Source organism: Nymphalis io, chromosome 8 (genome assembly GCF_905147045.1).
Source record: "Nymphalis io chromosome 8, ilAglIoxx1.1, whole genome shotgun sequence".
Taxonomy (NCBI): Eukaryota; Metazoa; Arthropoda; class Insecta; order Lepidoptera; family Nymphalidae; genus Nymphalis; species Nymphalis io.
The window spans coordinates 1,992,314-2,011,913 of NC_065895.1; the positions used below are offsets into that span (position 1 = coordinate 1,992,314).

General features: G+C 31.8%; 1 protein-coding gene across 1 annotated transcript; it reads left to right on the forward strand.

Moving 5' to 3' along the window:
• Positions 1-12,358: 12,358 nt before the first annotated feature.
• On the forward strand, positions 12,359-18,007 carry LOC126770215 (uncharacterized). Its single transcript, XM_050489478.1, has 8 exons — positions 12,359-12,418; positions 13,101-13,239; positions 14,073-14,203; positions 14,606-14,715; positions 15,128-15,273; positions 15,719-15,926; positions 17,121-17,237; positions 17,668-18,007. The coding sequence occupies exons 1-8, from the start codon at positions 12,359-12,361 to the stop codon at positions 17,783-17,785; spliced, it is 1,029 nt and encodes a 342-aa protein (XP_050345435.1). The 3' UTR covers positions 17,786-18,007.
• Positions 18,008-19,600: the final 1,593 nt, after the last annotated feature.

Below are 19,600 nucleotides of genomic sequence, written 5' to 3' on the forward strand. Positions count from 1 at the left end.
ATACCGCTTCAAATACGTATACTCCATTTTATCATCGTTAAATTTTTATATATTTTATTGATATCATCGTTAATGTATGGTCTTTCAAAAAATATAATACTAATATGTAATATCTGTGATTTTTTGGTCTGATTTACCTTAAAACTGTACAAAAAGATCCAACATTGATATGATATATATATATGAGTATATATACGAGTTAAAGCAACAAATATATCGTAATAAAGACGGTACGTTTTTGCAATTTTTCCCATAATCAAAACAGTCATCAATCACAAATACATATTAGGATCGTTACATGTACCTACCCATAAAAAGCCTAAACCTAACCTAACCTACCTATAAAAAGGACGGATTATACCTAATTTCTTTGACGCAGAATATATTTCAAATTGAAATCAGTAAAACGTATTTTTGTCACATTATCAACATGTCACCCTAATTCGAATTAAGATTAGTCCATCTTTATTTAAATTAATTTGCGTCTGGCAAGGCCTCTGATAGCAAAATTAATTAGGATTATTTTAATCATTTGAAATTTTAATCATTTTGATTTGAAAGGGATTCTTAGACCAAAATATACTGATTTATGATTAATTTACTGATTTCAATTTGAAAAATAACCCTGAAAAGCCGCTATGAACTTTCAATAACATAGCTTAATTAGGACGAGAAATTCTTATATATATATATACTAATATACCACCCCATTGGAATAGCTATATTTTAATAAACTTTAATCTTGCACATCACTTGGTACTCTCTGAATAGGAGACGAATCTCTTGTCCACTTTGTAACTACTATATATTTAATCGTGAATGTACCTTATCCTTAAAAGGAGGGGCATTTACCGGCCAAATCTTTTAAACGAGATACAATAACTCCTGTAAAGGTAAGGAAGCCCGGGAAGGCTGGCCCAGCTGTGGGATATTTGTCACATATATTAACAAACAAAAGCGCAATTATCGTTCTTTTATGAGTTTGATTACAAAAACCATTTAAAGTTGACCTTTCGCTGGATTTATTGTACATTGTGGTCGAAGCATTCTGATACAAGCGTAGCGTTATAATATTGTATTAAAATGTTTAATTAGTATAAAAACGTAGTTGGCACGTTGATTAAATTCTTGATATTAAACATATAATGAAGTTATATAATTTGTAAGTTTGTATGTTGGTGGAAAATAGAATTAAAAAACATTCAAAATTTTATCTCGTAACTCTCGCGAACTGAACATCTCTATGCGTGATTTACGGAAATATTCAATTATGCACAAACGTTTTGGAGTTCTTAGCTTCAGGCCGGCCAAGTTAGATTGCGCGTAATTATGCGAAGTCGCTGTCTTTAAATAGTACGTCATAATATTGTTACGAGCATCTTAAATATGAATGTACCACGACATTGTAAACATATAGTAGTTCTGAGGGTCTGATATCTGAAAATTGTACTCTTTCGTTCTCTATCATTAATTTGCCAGTTTTAGTAATGGACTTCAGACGTCCAAGTACATATTTGAAATTGCTTACATGGGCTTGACCACTATTTTAAATTCATATGTTTATGTGCTGAATGAGCCCAAATGGCCCAGTGGCTTGAGTATGCGAATCTTAGACGAAGCACCATTGAATTTTCATGTGCTTAATTTGAATTTATAATTCATCTCGTGCTGGGCAGTGAAGGAAAACATCGTGAGTAAACCTGAATGTATGACATGAAAATCTTCGATATTTGTATTTACTAAGCCGCGTCCGAACATCGTGGTTGAGTAAAAGCGTCCAAAGTCTATCCTGAAAAGGAGAGCAGTGGTACATATACAGACTCAATTTTTTACATCGATGCTTTATATAACGCTAAATTGTAATGATATCCTATAAAAGCGTTTCATGAACAAGTGCGTCGGCAAAACGCTACCTTTTAAACATAAATACAAATCATTACAAAAATCTGATTGTAATTGCGATACAAAACAAATAATCATAAATTAATATAATGGTTGTCTTCGTTAAAGTGCCTTTTACCATATAAAAATGTTTTGTAAGCTGCTATAAGTAATATAATGAGCTGCGATTACTCATAAATAATTTATAAGGTGTATTGGGCACGGATATCGATACTCTAGGTTTTTTGGCCTTTCCCCATATTCAGACACCTGCCCCCGGAATCCGATATTTTACCTTGACATAATTGATTACATGGAATTTCAAAATTATTTTTACTAGGAATACAACACTTTTTTCCTCAAGTAATTTCAATCAATTATTGTGTTTATTTTTTTCTTTGTATTTTTAATTTATTTTTTTAGGTTTAATCTGTATAATTATGTTATTATGTTTATTGCTACCTATCTTGATTTTAATTATTAACTGACATTTTTAAACAAATTTAAATGTTTAAATAATATCACCAGGTCCTTTTAAATTAGAGTTAAACAATATAATTTAAGATATTCATAATTTTTACTGCTTTATCTTTAAAACGTAATGATATACAAGCAAACAAATAATTTACCTTTAAGGTATAGGTAATAATAATAATAAAAATCAATTGATTGATTGATTGATTGTATAGGTAATAGCTTATCGTATAACTGCTGATAACTTAAAATGCTATCTTTTTTTCTCTTAAATGTCAAATTAATATGAGTATGAAAACCACAAGAGAGTAATAAGTGTTTTATTAAACAATTTTTATTAGTAAATAGTCAAGGCTAAACTGTTAAAGAAATTTCTAGAAAACTCTAATGTACTTGAAATATTTTTTATTAAGCTTGCTTGACATTTTCGTAAATATATAGAGGTACAGAATTATATAACACCTTTTAAAAATTGAATAAATACCAGAAGCTGAAATCTTATTTTTTTGACCAATCTTTCTGTCAATCGTAATGACAGGCGCCATTTTTTGAACCGAATAAAGATTGTGGTGTACTTAATTTCGACTTGATAGAATAATTGTGATTAAAAAACGAGACATTACTAAAGATGTCATTCAAATGTCACCTTGACAGAACAAGGACGTAACTGATTTTTTTTAATAAATTTGAATAAAACTGCTGACTGATTTGTATATTATATAGTAAGTTCGTTTTTCAGAGATAATGACACTGTTTATGAGACGGGCTTTAATGATCATTCCTTAACTCACAGCGTAAGGTCATTATTACAAATAAAATAAAATATATATTATATTTTAGATATCACTTCAGTGCACACACATCGTAGTCACCTCGCGCCAATTCCAATATTTCTTATTTTCGCGCGCTCTGCGATGTGTGTCACTCGAGATGACAGATGCATACACAGATAACATTTATTCATATTATAAAATACTAATGATTTTATTATTGTACATCTGTGTACACTACAATTGTATAAGTTACAATTCAATTATTATTATATGTATTCGTTAATGTTCATAAAGGATACCAAAATATAATTGTATATGATTATTCCATGTACATTTTTATGATTGATGAAAAAGAATAACCACAAAGTTTGTGATTTTATAAACCAATAAGAAAATTGTAATATTTGAAACTGTGATGGCTATTACCTGAACAGACAATCGACAACATTGTGTTGTTTTATTTAAATACATTAGTTTTAAAAACTTTTTTATATACAAATTTTATTAAAAGCAAACGCACACATATGCATTTATAAATGTTTATGTTGTTTTTATAAATATATAGCCTTTTGGATTTCTTCTTTTTATAGTTCTTGTTTATTGCGACAAATAATATATATAGTGATTGTTGACACTGACTGACGCACTGAATCAGCTGTTATTGTTAATGTCAATTAGTAAAGGGAGTCGAGCATCACCAATGGAAAGATCTTGTGGATATTAAGCGAATAAGTTCTTTGCCTTCTTAGAAGGTCATTTAAGGACTGTCGCTTATTTACTTTACTATGTCAATTAACACATTTTTTTTTTTTTTTTTTTTTATAGAATAGGAAGGCGGACGAGCATATGGGCCACCTGATGGTAAGTGGTCACCAACGCTCTTAGACATTAGCATTGTAAGAAATGTCAACCATCGCTTACATATCCAATGCGCCACCAACCTTGGGAACTAAGATTTTATGTCCCTTGTGCCTGTAATTACACTGGCTCACTCACCCTTCAAACCGGAACACAACAATATCAAGTATTGCTGTTTTGCGGTAGAATATCTGATGTAAAATGTATTATATATTAATATATAATACATTTGCCTTCCACTTAATATAAATAATAATGTATCAATATGTTTTAAAATATATTAGCAGTTGCATAGCTTAAATTTTAAAATACAAAATTAAAAATTACTTTATTAAATACATACACATAATTAAAAATGTTTAATTATGTGTGTCCATATTGTGTCTTATAGTTTAACTTATGACACTAAGAAAACGAATAAAAATGGCGGCTTATACTTTTGACGGATTGTTTTTTTTTATAGTGGTAAGTGGTCACCAACGCCCAAAGACATTTGTTTTGTAAGAAATGTTAACCATCGCTTACATCGCCAAAGCGCCACAAACCTTGGGAATAAGATGTTATGTCCCTTGTGCCTGTAATTACTGGCTCACTCACCTTTCAAACCGGAACACAACAATAACAAGTACTGCTGTTTTACGTTTGAATATCTGATGAGTGAGTTTTGAATATCTGAAAACATTACTACCATCACAATCAGTGATGTGACTGATATGAGATACTATTATTTAATTAGATTCTTTAATGCCTCGAGTTATGTATACTAAATCGCTTAGGTCGCTAAGCGAGAATTGGGGTTTCTCAGGCAGATAGAATCCGAAATGAGGACATTCTCCAGAGAACTGAAGTCACCGACATCGCGCGTAGAATTAACTCGCTGAAGTGGAAGTGGGCTGGTCATGTCTTCAGACGCATTGATGGCTGATGGAGTCGACACGTGTTAGAGTGGAGACCACGCTTAGGCAAACGTAGTGTAGGACGCCCTGTGACAAGATGGACCGACGATTTAAAAAAGGTGGCAGGTTCGGGATGGATGCGGACTGCCCAAGATCGGGATGGTTGGGGTTCTATGCTTTCGTCCAGCAATGGATGGAAATATATTTTAGTTTTAGTTCAGTTTTGTGTAATTCAACCTATACTCGTGCGTTTTAAAGTAACCAATGAAAAAGATGCAGAATTTACATAAGATATTTTAGCACATACATCAAAAAATAATCGAATGAATAATCTTGACTCAAAAATAAATATGAAAGTAAACAAATTATGCATCGTGTAATATTACACGATATTTAATATATTTTGTTGATACTATCGATAATGAAAACGGGCAGTTTGGTAAATAATGAAAACTGCGAAAGCCATTAAATCAATCGATTACCGACGTGCGATTCAGCACGCCTACGAAATATTGCGTATAATATTAATTGCGTTTTAATGCAAAAATGAAATTACTTTATATTTTGTAACGCTTATCCTTCATTAAGGGTTGCGTTTAGAAATACCAGAAGTTGAAAAGTTTTTGAAATTAAATTTATAAATGAAAAATTAATTGTGAACGATTCATTTAATTATTTACCTATACTAATTTTATAAATGCAAGAATAACTCTATCTGTTTGTTAGGCACGGAAACCACAGAAATTTTTATGACATTTGGTGTGAAACAAGCTTGAACTCCGAGGAAGGACATAGGCATTTTATATATATTTTTATAACTAAAGCCTACAATCAAGCGAAGCCGCGTGCTGAAAATAGTAATACATAACTTAAAAAAGGAACAGCCTGTATATGTCCCACAGCTGGGCAAACTTTATTACTCAGGGCAACTCTAACTTGCTACTAAGTAATTCTAGGGAGGAAAACCCAATAACGTTTTTTTTGAGCTGATCCAAGATTCGAAATCGAGACCTCGGATTAAGAAGACGTACAAGACAGCCAGTAGACTAATGGTTTTTTTTTATTGAAGTTAATAATCAAGCATAGTACTACATGATGGTATAAATTAAGTTTTTTGATTTCGAGCGATTATTTTAAACGATCGATAATAAACGACCAGTAACGGTTATCTGAAGAATTTAATATCAGTTGCGTATGAAATATTGTGTTTAAGGTTATTTTGTGAGTTTTAAAATATCAATTTATCGGCGTACCTAGATCTTATTATGTACAGTATTATTATGCTATTGAAAAGTAATTACAATAAGTCAATATAAGCTATCGTGGTATTTCGTGTTACCAGCCTTAACTGCTTCTTCGTCCGTGTACGATAATTACGAGTAAATATCGCTTTAAAATGAATTGTATATAATTCTGAAATGTCTTGTTGAATGTTCGTATTAATGAAGTATAATAAAAAGTAATAAAGTAACTACTTGGTGGTTCTTCTGGGTAGGTTATAACCTACTCATCATACATTCTATCGCTAAACAGCAATACTATTGTTGTGCTCCGGTCGAAGGGTGAGTGAGCCAGTGTAATTTCAGGCACATGGGACATAGCATCTTAGTTCCCAAGGTTGGTGGCGCATTGGCGGTAATGGTTAATATTTCCTACAGCGCCAATGTCCATGGGCGGTGGTGACCACTTACCAACAAGTGGCCCATTCTGTCGTCCGCCTACCAAGCACAGATAATAATATGACGATAATATGAATAATGGTAATCAATTAGTATATATTGCAATAAATGCTGCCATAATGATATCGTAATATTATAATGACTATTTACGCATGGTATTAAAAAGTACAAATAAAAACATACATACGTCACGATATAAGTTTTTTTTATTAATTTTCTTGTCTGACATTTACATACAGTTGTAAAGTTGAAATATATTTTTTCTTTGAAATTAATTTCGTCATACAACCTAACTCAAAATAATTTGACATAGCCTAACCATAAATCTTCTTCTTCGTCGTGACACTCTTGTCAGAGCGGTCGTGGTCGCCATGATATATTATGAATTATTCGTCGCAGATGTTATTCGCCTCACGAGCCTTCGCCATATGTCCCTTTCAGTGGTGAGCCTCGTGCATTCATGCAAGGGACCGCCAACAGTTGTTTTTATTTGGTCGGTCCATCAGGGGGTCCTGGTCTCCTTGGGGGTCCCGGTCTCCTCGGTAAGTCGTAAATACGTGTCAAAACGTAGATACGACATGAGATGAATTTCACTTTGACCAAGTCATAACCATAAATATTTGCTGTAATATCAAAATATTTTAAAATCAAAATAGAGTAATAATAATAAATGAATGATGAAATAGATGAATAATACTCGTTTTAAAATATAACAAAAAACTTTACCAGAAAATGAAGGTATATCCCATGTCATTTTGTAATCGATACGAAATTAATCTTTGCTTGTAATAAAAAAAAAACGTTTTTAACGAGGATACTTTATTTATTCTAAGCGATTATTCTTTCATTAGACTTCATTATGGGCTTAGGACATGTTTACGAAAAATGGTGCAATTTAACATTATAGCGGAATGAAATAAATAAAGAGGTTATCAATTCGGATTTATTTTTTAAATAAATATTTTGTAATATCTACGGCGAATATGAATGTGCGACTAGTTTTATGGTGTTTTTATTAGTTTTATTTATCTATATAAAAGCATTAAGTTATATTTGAAATGTCGTTATAATAAATATCAAAATCGAGAACAATTTTTTTTTGATTTTGATATTTATTGATATAGAGGGCAGCTTATTTGCATATAAATCCACGTACTATTTTGTATAGTCGAAAATGTAATAAAAATAAATAGTTCATAATAAAATAAATATTAGATATATATCCGAAAATGTCAACCTCCTATATTTTACATTTTTTTATTTGGGTAAAACTTATGTTTGTTGAATAATGAAACGAGATCCACCTTTTCAACTAATGCTAAGATTCCGATTCAAGATAAATGAGAACATGAATTATTTTACCTCCATCGATACTCTTTGTTTATTTATAGTTAAACTGAGACTTAGTAGCGACTTTTTGAATTAAATTATTGTTTTGTATTTTGACTTCTTAAAGGTTGTATTTTTTAGCCTGTTTTCTTCGCCAGTGTTGCTATCTTCATCCCAGCAATTTGCATATTGGGATGATCCAGAGAAATCCTGAAATTAAAAAAATCGCATAATGATGTTATCCTGACAAATTACGGCAGCTATTTTTAATAGAAACTAATCAACTGTGCTGGACAATTCGATGGAACGGTAAATCTGAAACGACTGGGAAGATTTCAGGGAATGCATTAACGGCTTCACGTGTTTTTCGAAGTACGGTAGCGGAAATTGAAATATATATTGCCATAGAGAGTAAAAAGACATCCCGATCGGTTCAAGGCTTTAGTTGTGACGCACATATACGAAATGTTAGTTGGTTAATACCGCTGGCGAACAGCGGCTTCACTCTTTTGTTTGAGTGCAGGCATAAAAAGGAGCTTATGTGAATGTTGAAAGTGACTTAGGGTGATACACTATTTTAATGCGTGTATCCTTGAAAAGTTATAATTATTATAGTCAATATCGCATATCACATTTTGACATTTATTAGCATATTACGTTCTGCGGTAATTTTCGAGTTTGTAACCCACTTTTGGTTCAAACCCATGCAAGCACCACTTAATTTTCTTGTGCTTAATTTGTGTTTATAATTGATCTCGTGCTTGGCGGTAAAGGAAAACATCACGAGGAAACCTGCATGTGTCTAATTTCACTGAAATTCTGTCACGTGTATTCTACCAACCCGCTATGAAGCAGCGTGGTGGAATAAGCCCCAAACATTCTCCTCAAAAGAGGTGAGGAAGCCTTAGCCTAACAATGGGACATTTACAGGTTTGTGCCTAATGGAAATTTGAAAAACCTATAACTTAATAAACGACAATAGTCGTTAGTACTAATTTCAAAATCAAATGAGTTTTGCTGGCCTATTTGGTTATATTACACCCACATATTGTATCGTTTTTACTATGTCTTGAACTGTTGTTGACCCTTCTCTGCAAGTACGTTAAAGCTTACGGGCATTGATATTACCGTGTCAATATCATTAGCCGTCAAGTTAACAACCGACCTTGACTGTGAAAAATATCTATCCTATTTACATAATATTATCATTTTAGCAAAAAAAAACCTGTAATTCGATTACATTATAGATACGTGATAGGACTACCGAAATAGCAAAATAAATATATGCACTTAATTACAAACTAACCAGATGAATTTACATAGATATGGAAAGTAGTGCCTAATTTGCAACAAGGAAGACGTTTTCAAAAACTAATATTTAGCCTTTAATTTACTCGTGATTAATGTTGAAATGCGTGTTTCATACTTAAGCAAGCCATAAGTAGTCACACGAAGAATACTAATATCGGGCGGGCGGGGAAACTAATGAACAGGGCCTTAGAATGGCGATCCATGATAGAGATGACTCCATCATAGATTTACTGGCCCAACACCATCCAAACCAAATTGAAATCCAACCATTTTGATTTTGATGATACTTGAACATGATTACATGCAGACATAAAATACCAAACTAAAAACCGTAGGAAGATACAACAAAGACACTGACAGCCACTTGCGCTACTGAAGTTTATTATTTAGTTTATAAATACACCCCAGAAAAATATGATTATACATATATTGTGCAATGAAACTAATGTTTCAGCTTGTATGTAACAATATATTTATCTCATCACACAAACAGTAAACACAAAAAAAATCTCGATAATCTTGATTCCATATCGTATTTTAAGCTTTTGGCTAATACGTAACTACTTCATTAAAATATTAGCCACCTTTATACAATTTTCCACTTAGTTGCTTATATATTAGAGCTCAAAATCAAATCCAAGATGTATGAATTGCTAAGCATCGAGCTTAGTTCGTCATTATATGCAAATTATTTGCGAGAATCACTTCGCGAATATATGAGTCACAGAATAAGGCGTGATTTGTAACGTTTTGTTTTTATAAGCGTATGTATTTGTTTCGTATTAAGGAAAAGCAATATTTTATTTTTATTAATTGACACAATTTCAATCTATCGTAACATTTACTTCTATTGCGAGTTTTATATGTAACTCTTTCCCCTAAAGTAAATCCCCACTAACGGCGAATCCGAGACAACCATAGAGATTACAAGCGTAGGTCCAAGAAGTGCAGATTTGAATTTCAAACCTGTGACATCGGGGTGAGAAACCTTATAAACTAAGCACTACCACGACCACTGAGACGGTAAATTTATAACATAAAAAAATATTAATTAATTATTTACCTTTAAAAAAAGGCGAGTATAATAAGCCAGTTAAATAAAGTAATATTTAGGCATCAATTAAGTAACAATCAATTAAGTTTATCTTGCATTATTGTCTCTATAAGTCTTTAGTCTTTTTAATCTATAAATTTACTAAATAGGTCTTGATTACTATAGAGGTATCTGGCATAGACACTACTTAACATTCTTAACCTTCTGGTCTACTTTCAAATATTATGACTAGCATTTAGATGATTCCATAGACAATTTACTTCTTTTTACTGGTTTGACATATTCCTATCATAGATTAGTAGATAATGACGAGATAGATGTTGTGGGGATGTAAAGGGAGAGAGTATTTCAGGCTATGACTTAAGATAGATTTGTATGGAAGAAAAAACAAACCCTCAATAAAAGATAAGGATAAACGAACGATGAATCACATATTATTAATTAACGAAAACCAAGCGTTTTATCGGTCAGTACGAACATATGCTCTTTAACAATATATCATTTTATCTTAATCGTGATTATAAATATCAGACATTTATCAGCTGTTAAAATCATGATAATAAATGGAGTATAATCACAGATTCATTGAGACAGCTACCAGCGGAGTAAGACGCAATCGCTAATATACTGTGTGTCCGCCTCATAACATTGAACTTTAGTTTTAATGGACTCATTTATATACACACAACCCAATTTTTCATGGTTTATTTGAATTTTGCTTAAAGCAAACGAAATGGATTACCTCAGTAGTGAACAATGCTTTTGTTGTTATTTACTGATGTGAAGGGTGCTATATATATGTATAGTTTTTACGGTAGGGCTTTGTGCAAGCTCGTCTGGGTGGGTACCACCCACTCATTATATATTCTACCGCAAAACAGCAGTACTTGGTATTGTTGTGTTCCGAGGGTGAGTGGGCCAGTGTAATTACAGGCACAAGTGACATAACATCTTAGTTCCCAAGGTTTGTGGCACATTGGGGATGTATGCGAATACTTCTTACAATGCCAATGTCTATGGGCATTGGTGACCACTTACCATGAGGCGGCCCTTTTGCTCGCCAGCCTACCTATAGTATAAAAATAAATTCAAAAGGCATGTTTATGTGCCCTTCCACTGCGTATGCTTTGATCGCCTATAACTATATTTATATTATTATTTTGAAACGTAAAGCTATTTCGAAATTCGATTGCAAAAATTATTATCGCAAAGAGATTACCAGTTATATATAAATACTACAATTGTGCGCATTTAAGGACCATAAACTGGATGAAAATGTTAATAATTACTGTATTTAAGGACTAAATTGACGGCGATATGGCCATGATCTTCTTAACACAATCATTATCATAAATTCATTATAACATCGGTTATAAATGAAATTACGATTTAAATCGTATATAATATAAGATAATAAAACTTTAATTTCATTAGTTTACCGACACATTATTGTTGGCTTTCCAACAAGGACTTTTCCTTTTCCTTTCATATATATGAATAATAAAAATATAAACGCCAAAAAACGTTACTAAGTTGTTACGTTGCGAGTCTAATTTTGGGAAATTATTATTTATGGTCTGATAAAAACATTATTGATTAACAATTGACGTCACTTATAGAAATGGATTTAGAAGTTAATAGCAGCTGTGTAGGTGATCATATAAGAAATTTAAACGTCTTGAACGTCACTAAATAGTAAATGAGAAGCAATAAATTATATAATAGTATATAAATAATAGTATATAATAAAAGTAGAACACGATTACTTCAAAGTATAAAGATTAGGAATTAAAAGGGTACTTAAAAATGACAGCGGCTGCAAAAAACAAACGAAACGAGATCGCGCTGTGTTGATATTTTCCATACTTTAAATGTCACTAATTTATTCAAATTCACAACAATGGTGCTGAATCGTTGTCAAAATATGTTCATAATATAAATCCTGTTATGTGTTTCCTCTGAACTTTATTTCTCAATGGAAATTTACCATAGATAAAACAAAATTGTATGTAACTATTTATTAACAAAAAAAAAAAAAATTATAATATATATTTTAGTGTGATCCAAAACTTTATTTAGTCAAACTATAATTACTTGTTTCAGATGGAAATTAGGAGACGCGGCGGGCCATCATTCCTCACATACTGGATATTTTTGTTGCAAGTAAGTAATGTACAAATAATCTCAACGTAATCATATGCTATGTATTTAAACTTCAGTTATGTACATAATTTGCCAATTTTTTCGATAATGTTATTTATATACCTAATAAATAATTTACAGAAAAGATATGTAGGTACTTCACTACTTTTTATAAAAGAAGATAAGTCTGACAATGTTAACAAATCTATGATCTAGAATTCGTTAAATAATGAAAAAAACTTAATGTGAAATGTAAATACATACTATACTACACTATACAATGCTTATATATATATCCAATTTCTGAAGCAATGATAAGATTATTTAATTTGACTTAAATCTGAATAGTCATTGGTCGGTAGTTGTCGATGACGTAGATGTTGACCAATGAGCGTGCTGTGTTTAGTCATATTAGTAATTTGTTTTTACTCATCTTTTCAGAAACTGGTGGTTACTATAATTTTGAGTTTTGTTTGTGTGAACTAATTATACCTATACAGATTTAGCCTTTTACACTGTTTATTATAATGATATGCTTATTAGAAAGACCTGCAAGACGTTTATGCCACTTACTTCACGAGTTCCGAAAAATTTTGATAGGGTAAAAACCGTATCTATGAAAAATACGCATAAGTGCTAACTGGTGAATCATAATTTTTATTTATAAGATGAAAGTGTTCAAAATAATTAATCCAATTTTCAGATGTTAGGCAGTGCCCGCCGTGGCGCGGAAGGGCATGGTCGCCTTATGGACCCTCCTGCGCGCAATTCCATGTGGAGGTTTGGTTTCCCAAACCCTGTCAATTATAATGACAACGAGCTCTTCTGTGGTGGATATGCCGGTCAGAATTCCCGTTAATTTGATATAATTTAATGATATTTTATGGGTATTTTTTGACTTTTGTTAGATGCAAATTATTTTCAGAACGCTATTCCAATAATAGAAGTTTGAATGAATATTGTCCAATATAAAACAATCATTATATTTATTATCTGATTTAATTTTTAGTTAAATATCGTATTTATTTATCGAACTTACATTAAGCTTACCCAAAAAAAAATCAAATCGATAATGTATTCATATTATATAATAAGATAAGAATTTTTTTGAGTTAATGTTATCTTATTAACAATTCATTACCGCCTATAAATATTTGCAGATTAGAAAACTGCAGTTTTTTTTAAATATTACTTAAGTTTACTGAAGAAGAAGCAGCCACTCGACCGGTCAAATCGTGCATATAGGAAAAAAAATTACGTCAGCTCTTAAGAAATTGTCTGGGTGACAATCTTTGCATTCAAAATATTAGCAAACATTTTAAGGTTGTTTATGGACAAGTAATTCGTATTTAAAGTTCATTGAACTCTATATTATTCGTTTATTTTTCAAGATATCCGAATAAATTTATATTAAGCGTCTTATTTTTTTCGATAACAATATCAATACTAAGAATTTTTATTACTTAACATAAACAACAACAATAATTCCTAATATGTCTTTGTTAATTTAAAAGTTTGTGGTGAGACTTTTTGGCTAGCCTGAACCTCACTACTTATTCTACTCTCAAACATGTGTAATTGCAGACACGGATATTACGTCATAAACTCTAAAATATTTAAAATAAAATTACATATCCTTTCTTGGAACAACTAAGCTAATTCAGCGTGTGTTTAGTCCAGTGGGAGCAGAACTCAGGACGGTGTGGTGTGTGTGGTGACGCAGATCACCTAAACGAACCGAGGCCTCATGAGGCCGGAGGAATGTACGGCAAGGGCATCATAACAAGACACTACAGCGTTGGACAGGTGATTGAATCACATTCCGAAAACCGATTTTACAGCATCTATTAATCATTACATAATCACTGATACGATTCAATTCAACCATTAACAGATATTATAATATTTTACGTTTCGCTCACTCGTGAAATTTTGAAAAATTAATTTTAACGATGATTCGCTAATTTAAGGCGTGGATCTTTTAAACATCCAATGTCGCATACCATAACTTTCTGACATGAGTATTTTGATTTTGCGATGACTTTCAAGTTTCTTCTTACATAGCATAATATCTTTACTATTTTATTAATAATGTGGAAATATTTTCTTATTATCAGAAGGTATTTTTAAGCTGCCAACTGGCAGTGGAGCAGCGTTGAAAAAAAAATTGATAATTTTCATTTAATTTAATGTATCATTTTATTTTAGGAAATAGAAGTAGAAGTAGAATTAACGGCGAATCATCTTGGCACATTTATACTGAAGCTGTGCCCGAACAACAATCCGAAACAAGAAGCGACTCAAGAGTGCTTTGACAGGTAAAGCGATATAATCCATTATTAACTGTAACGAATGCTTTAAACGCTTAACATAGGTTATAAATAAAGAAAATATTAGCATGATAAGAAGACACACTTACAATTTCAGTTATATTTCAAATTTATATATATATTATAGGTACTTCAATAGTTTGTATTGATATAAAAGAGTGTACAAATTTGGGCCTAAGATGATATATTTGAACCACACACGTATTGTCATTTTAATTCAGAAGAACTTAAAATGCTTTAGTTGGTAATATGAATTCTTCACAAGAAGAATTTGTTTATTTGATTTTATTTTGTTTCGCTATGTACAAAAATCTATGAAATCTAAATCTAAGTGCACATGAAGAACGAAAAACTAGATTTATTAATATTTGTTATTTAATAAATCTCCATTACTTTTTAGGTATCCGCTTTATATCTCAGGAACTCGAGAGGACAGATTCCTTATACCCCTGGATACTGCCAAGAAAGAACAATTCAGGTATCGGGTGAGGTTACCGCCTTACGTAACTTGTACGCAATGTGTTTTACAATGGACATATTATACAGGTGAGATGCAAATGTATTCATAGCGCTGTCAATGTTCGAAACATAAATATTTAAAATTATTTGGCAGTTTCAGTATATTAGCGATCAATAAAAAAACTGTAGGGCGTTTAAACGCATTGGATTTTTGCTTTCGATTGTATTTATAGCAGGACGGCAGAAGATCAAACTGCCCACCTGGTGTGGTACACGGTCACCACTACAGACAGTTCAAAATAATTTGTACTGAAATAAACTTTTACTATTCTCTACACCGAGCCGTGGTAATAAGAATGTATGCCTTGAATTCTAGTGGTTAAGTCGAAACTCACCCGCTCACTTATAACCGAAATAATGAATGCTATTTGACGATAAAAGAATCTAAAAATAACAGGATTTATTTATAATGATCCAACTTATATACTCACGAATCTTACCTTATAGTAATATTGCAATCATTGACTTCTAGGAAACATGTGGGGCATATGTCCAAACGGTACGGAAGCTGTCGGGTGTGGTCGCTCTGAAACATTTAGGAACTGCGCGGATGTGAGTGTAGTGACCAACACCGGTGGCCTTCCGCCAGCGTTTGCTGGTGATCTCCGGAAAGACAACCCATTCCTGTTGTATTACAGGGACTATGCCATGCCACAAAATGTCTACCCTCTTGTTGTCAGGTTTGTGCTCACAGATCGTGGTGTATTTATATACTATTAAATGTATATGTTTAAAAAGAGAATGTTTATATGTGTATATCTCTTTTTTTAATTATTATTTATCATTTTATATTTATAAATACTTATATTATAATTTGAAATTTCATAAACTACAGAATAAAATATGGCGTGTACCTTCGTAAGTAGCGTTTATTATTAGGTATTTTTATGTACTATAAGTATCGAATTTATATGCTTAATATTTCAGATATAAACAAAAGGGAGTACGTAAAGAGGAATTTCGTGCTATTAGGTAATACATGCTAACGATGCAACCAGAGAATATGAAATTGTGTTTATTTACGTTTTGGCACTGTATAAAATCACTGATTTTCTTTCAGCAACGATATATCTGATAGTGAAACAGAGACGGACGTAGGTCCTCACGTCATTAGGTATTTGTTTTGTGTTCTCGGAATGATGGGATTGGGCCAATGGTGTCGGAAAATCCTCCGATTCTTCGGGACTTTATATGTTGTGAATAATTCTAATTATCGCCTTGTATTTTACGATTGTTATATAAAATGTGACTAACGTGATATAATTTGTATTTATAGTTCCGTTTTCTAATAAATTTTTCGTTCCTCTGTTCTATTGTTCTATGTTGTCTATGTGTATATTTTGATTATCGTTTGTCTGTTGACATAATCTATCCTGGAGATGTATTGCAAATTTCTACTGGTCATATGTTTTCCGAGTCTGTTGATTTGGTAACATGAATCACTTTTTCTATTTCCAAATTGAATTTCTTCTACGAAGTAAACCGATATTAATTTAAGTATTAAGGTAAAGTAAGTAAGCACTAAGGGTACAACCGAGTTGATAATGTACCTGTTTATATACACACTTATGTCTCTCTAAATTTATAACAACGTTTTTTAATGCACTAAAATATAAATTTTAGAACAGTAAGAAGCTATTGATCAATGTACGAGTTTCTCTGATACTTTTTAGTACTATAAAACTTTACAAACTTGTTACTAACTTACAAGGCCTGAGTATCATTAATACTATTAGCAGATTTATCATTAAATACGGCCTCATTTTTTTCTTTTTTTTTAGCTATTAAGAATTGTTCAACTTATTTTTTCAATGTATGTAAAAATCTTTTTTGTATTTTACTTTTTCTTAATATTGCTATTTAAAAATTTTCAGAGATCAAGTCTGTCTGCCAACTCAAAGTTACCGAGTAATACCGGGAATGTTAAGCTGGTGTCAGACTAATTGTCTGCGGTATCCTCCCAATTGCCCTGAGAATCTGTGTCAATGCCCGTTAGTATATTTATTTTAACTCTAGCGATAATCTTAAGTGGTGTCTTTGTGATTAAATCTGAGCAAGTACACCGGAAAGCATAAGGTATCCCTCCTAAGTAATGCGAATGTTAGGAAGCCTGTGTTGGATGAAATTCAATCAAATGGACATCAACTCGCATTGGAGAGATGTGGTGAAATAAGCTCCTGAACCTTATCCTTTAGGCCTTTGTCCAGCAATGGGATATTTGCAGGCTACTTGTTACTTTATTTTACTTAACGTATCATAATAATAAAAAATACGAACATTAATTTTGGTAAATTAAAGAATATTGCTATACTTCAAATTAAACGAAATGACTAATCAATAAATAACGAAATGAATAAATCACTTGCTGGTGATTTATTCATTTATATGTCATTAAATATATATCTCGAAAATAATTCTCAGACAAGTCTGCGAAGCAATTGGTGAGTTGGAGGGTCGGGAAGGCGCCGACGTGTATTGTATGGACCAGTGCATCGTGTATCCGCCGCGCTGCCCCAAAGATAGATGTCGCTGCTATTAATATGGAATGAAGCTGGTCCCATCGGTGCCCAAAAAATACAGCCTGCAGTAGCACAATACTCGCGATTACCGCGCCGAATGTAATAGCGTTCGTATTGTCTAATTCTTTTATAATCAATGTTACCAATAATTTCCTTAATATTTTAGTGATATTGCAAGCACATTAAATTGGACCAAATAGTATCTAGAAGTACTTTCAAATGAACTACTTATTGTTTCCTATACAAACATCATACTGTCAATCAATGACAATATTGTAAAAATGACTAATTTGTACCGTCATTATAATCATTTAGATTATTCATGAGCAGTATCATTGAAAATATTTAAATTTATCTTGTTGATCGAATCATTTCTATGTTTGATTTATAATCAAACTATGAATATTATTAAGTGATCTTGTAAAATACCTTTCTTTAATACGATGTTTTTAAAAAAATGTGTTTTCTTAAAATTTCTATAACCCCAATGTACAGCTGTATATATTATACATAATACTTGTAAATCAATAATACGAGATTTTATATCTATTTTATTATGTTTGGTGTTGCCACGTGTACTTATGAATAAGGATATTTGTACAATATTATAATAAATATTTTTAATTATGTCATGTTTCATTTTTAAAATTATTTATTTTGAAGGTTGAAGAAAAAAAGAAGCTGCTTATATGTTCGCAAATAAACTACATGATATTTTCATATTATAGCATATATATAAACTTAATATCCCGAACTGTAGCTTGCTACAAACTCAAAGAAGACATTTAGTTTGAGTGTAGACATAGTTTTGCATCAATCGCGTTTATGAAAATGAATTTGTTGACTGGTGAAAATATAATATAGCAAGCCTGGTATATTTTAGTTACCTTTACGGCATAATGTTTTACTTTGGACTAATTAAAAAGATGTAAATTAAAAAAAAATATGTTATTTTTTCGTACTAAAATAATCTTTGAATGATTATAAAAACATGCGTGAAAAAATTATTATTATATCACGTAAACTTTTTTATAAGCAAATCAATTTGGGGGCTTTCATATAATTTCTGCTCCGTCTGAGTTTTGATTTTGACGTCACTTCGCCCATTCGTTATTGCAGGCGACTCTTGCGATACGCGCGTTGATAATTTCGTATTTATTTTTTCCCTCTTTGTGATTTGTCCCCCAATACGTTCTTTCACTTATAACAATATTAGAACGATTATTAACATATTATTTTATGCTAAAATTAGAGCAGTATTTTCACGTAGACTAACAAATAATCTACCGAAAGTCGATCTTATGATTGCGGATTATTTCACAAAGCATGCGAAATATATTAGTGAGCTTATTATTATTTTTATTTTAAGCTTTGTTAATGCAGATCGATCATAACTGTGCTTTCCGCTTTCGATAGAAGATAATAACGATATAGAATATAATATACATTACCTATATTTTAATTTTACATTCCACCAACCCGCATTGGAGCAGCGTGGTGGAATAAGCTCCAATACCTTCTCCTCAAAACGAGGAGAGGAGGCCTTTAGCCCAGCAGTGGGACATTCACAGGCTGTTACGGTAATTTTACATACACAATTCGGGGCGCGATAGTTACGATACAGAGCCACGGCATATTATCGTAAATATGCTTATAATGAAAGTGCAAATAAATTTAACAATCTTGAATGTGACGGAAGCAAGCATACTATAGCATTGGTCACATAGCGATGTAAGGAGTCTACTTGTAATGAAATAAACTGTTACTGGAAGAAACTTTTTTTATGTAAAAGGGGGGCAAACAAGCAGGAGGCTCACCTAATGGAAAGTGATTAC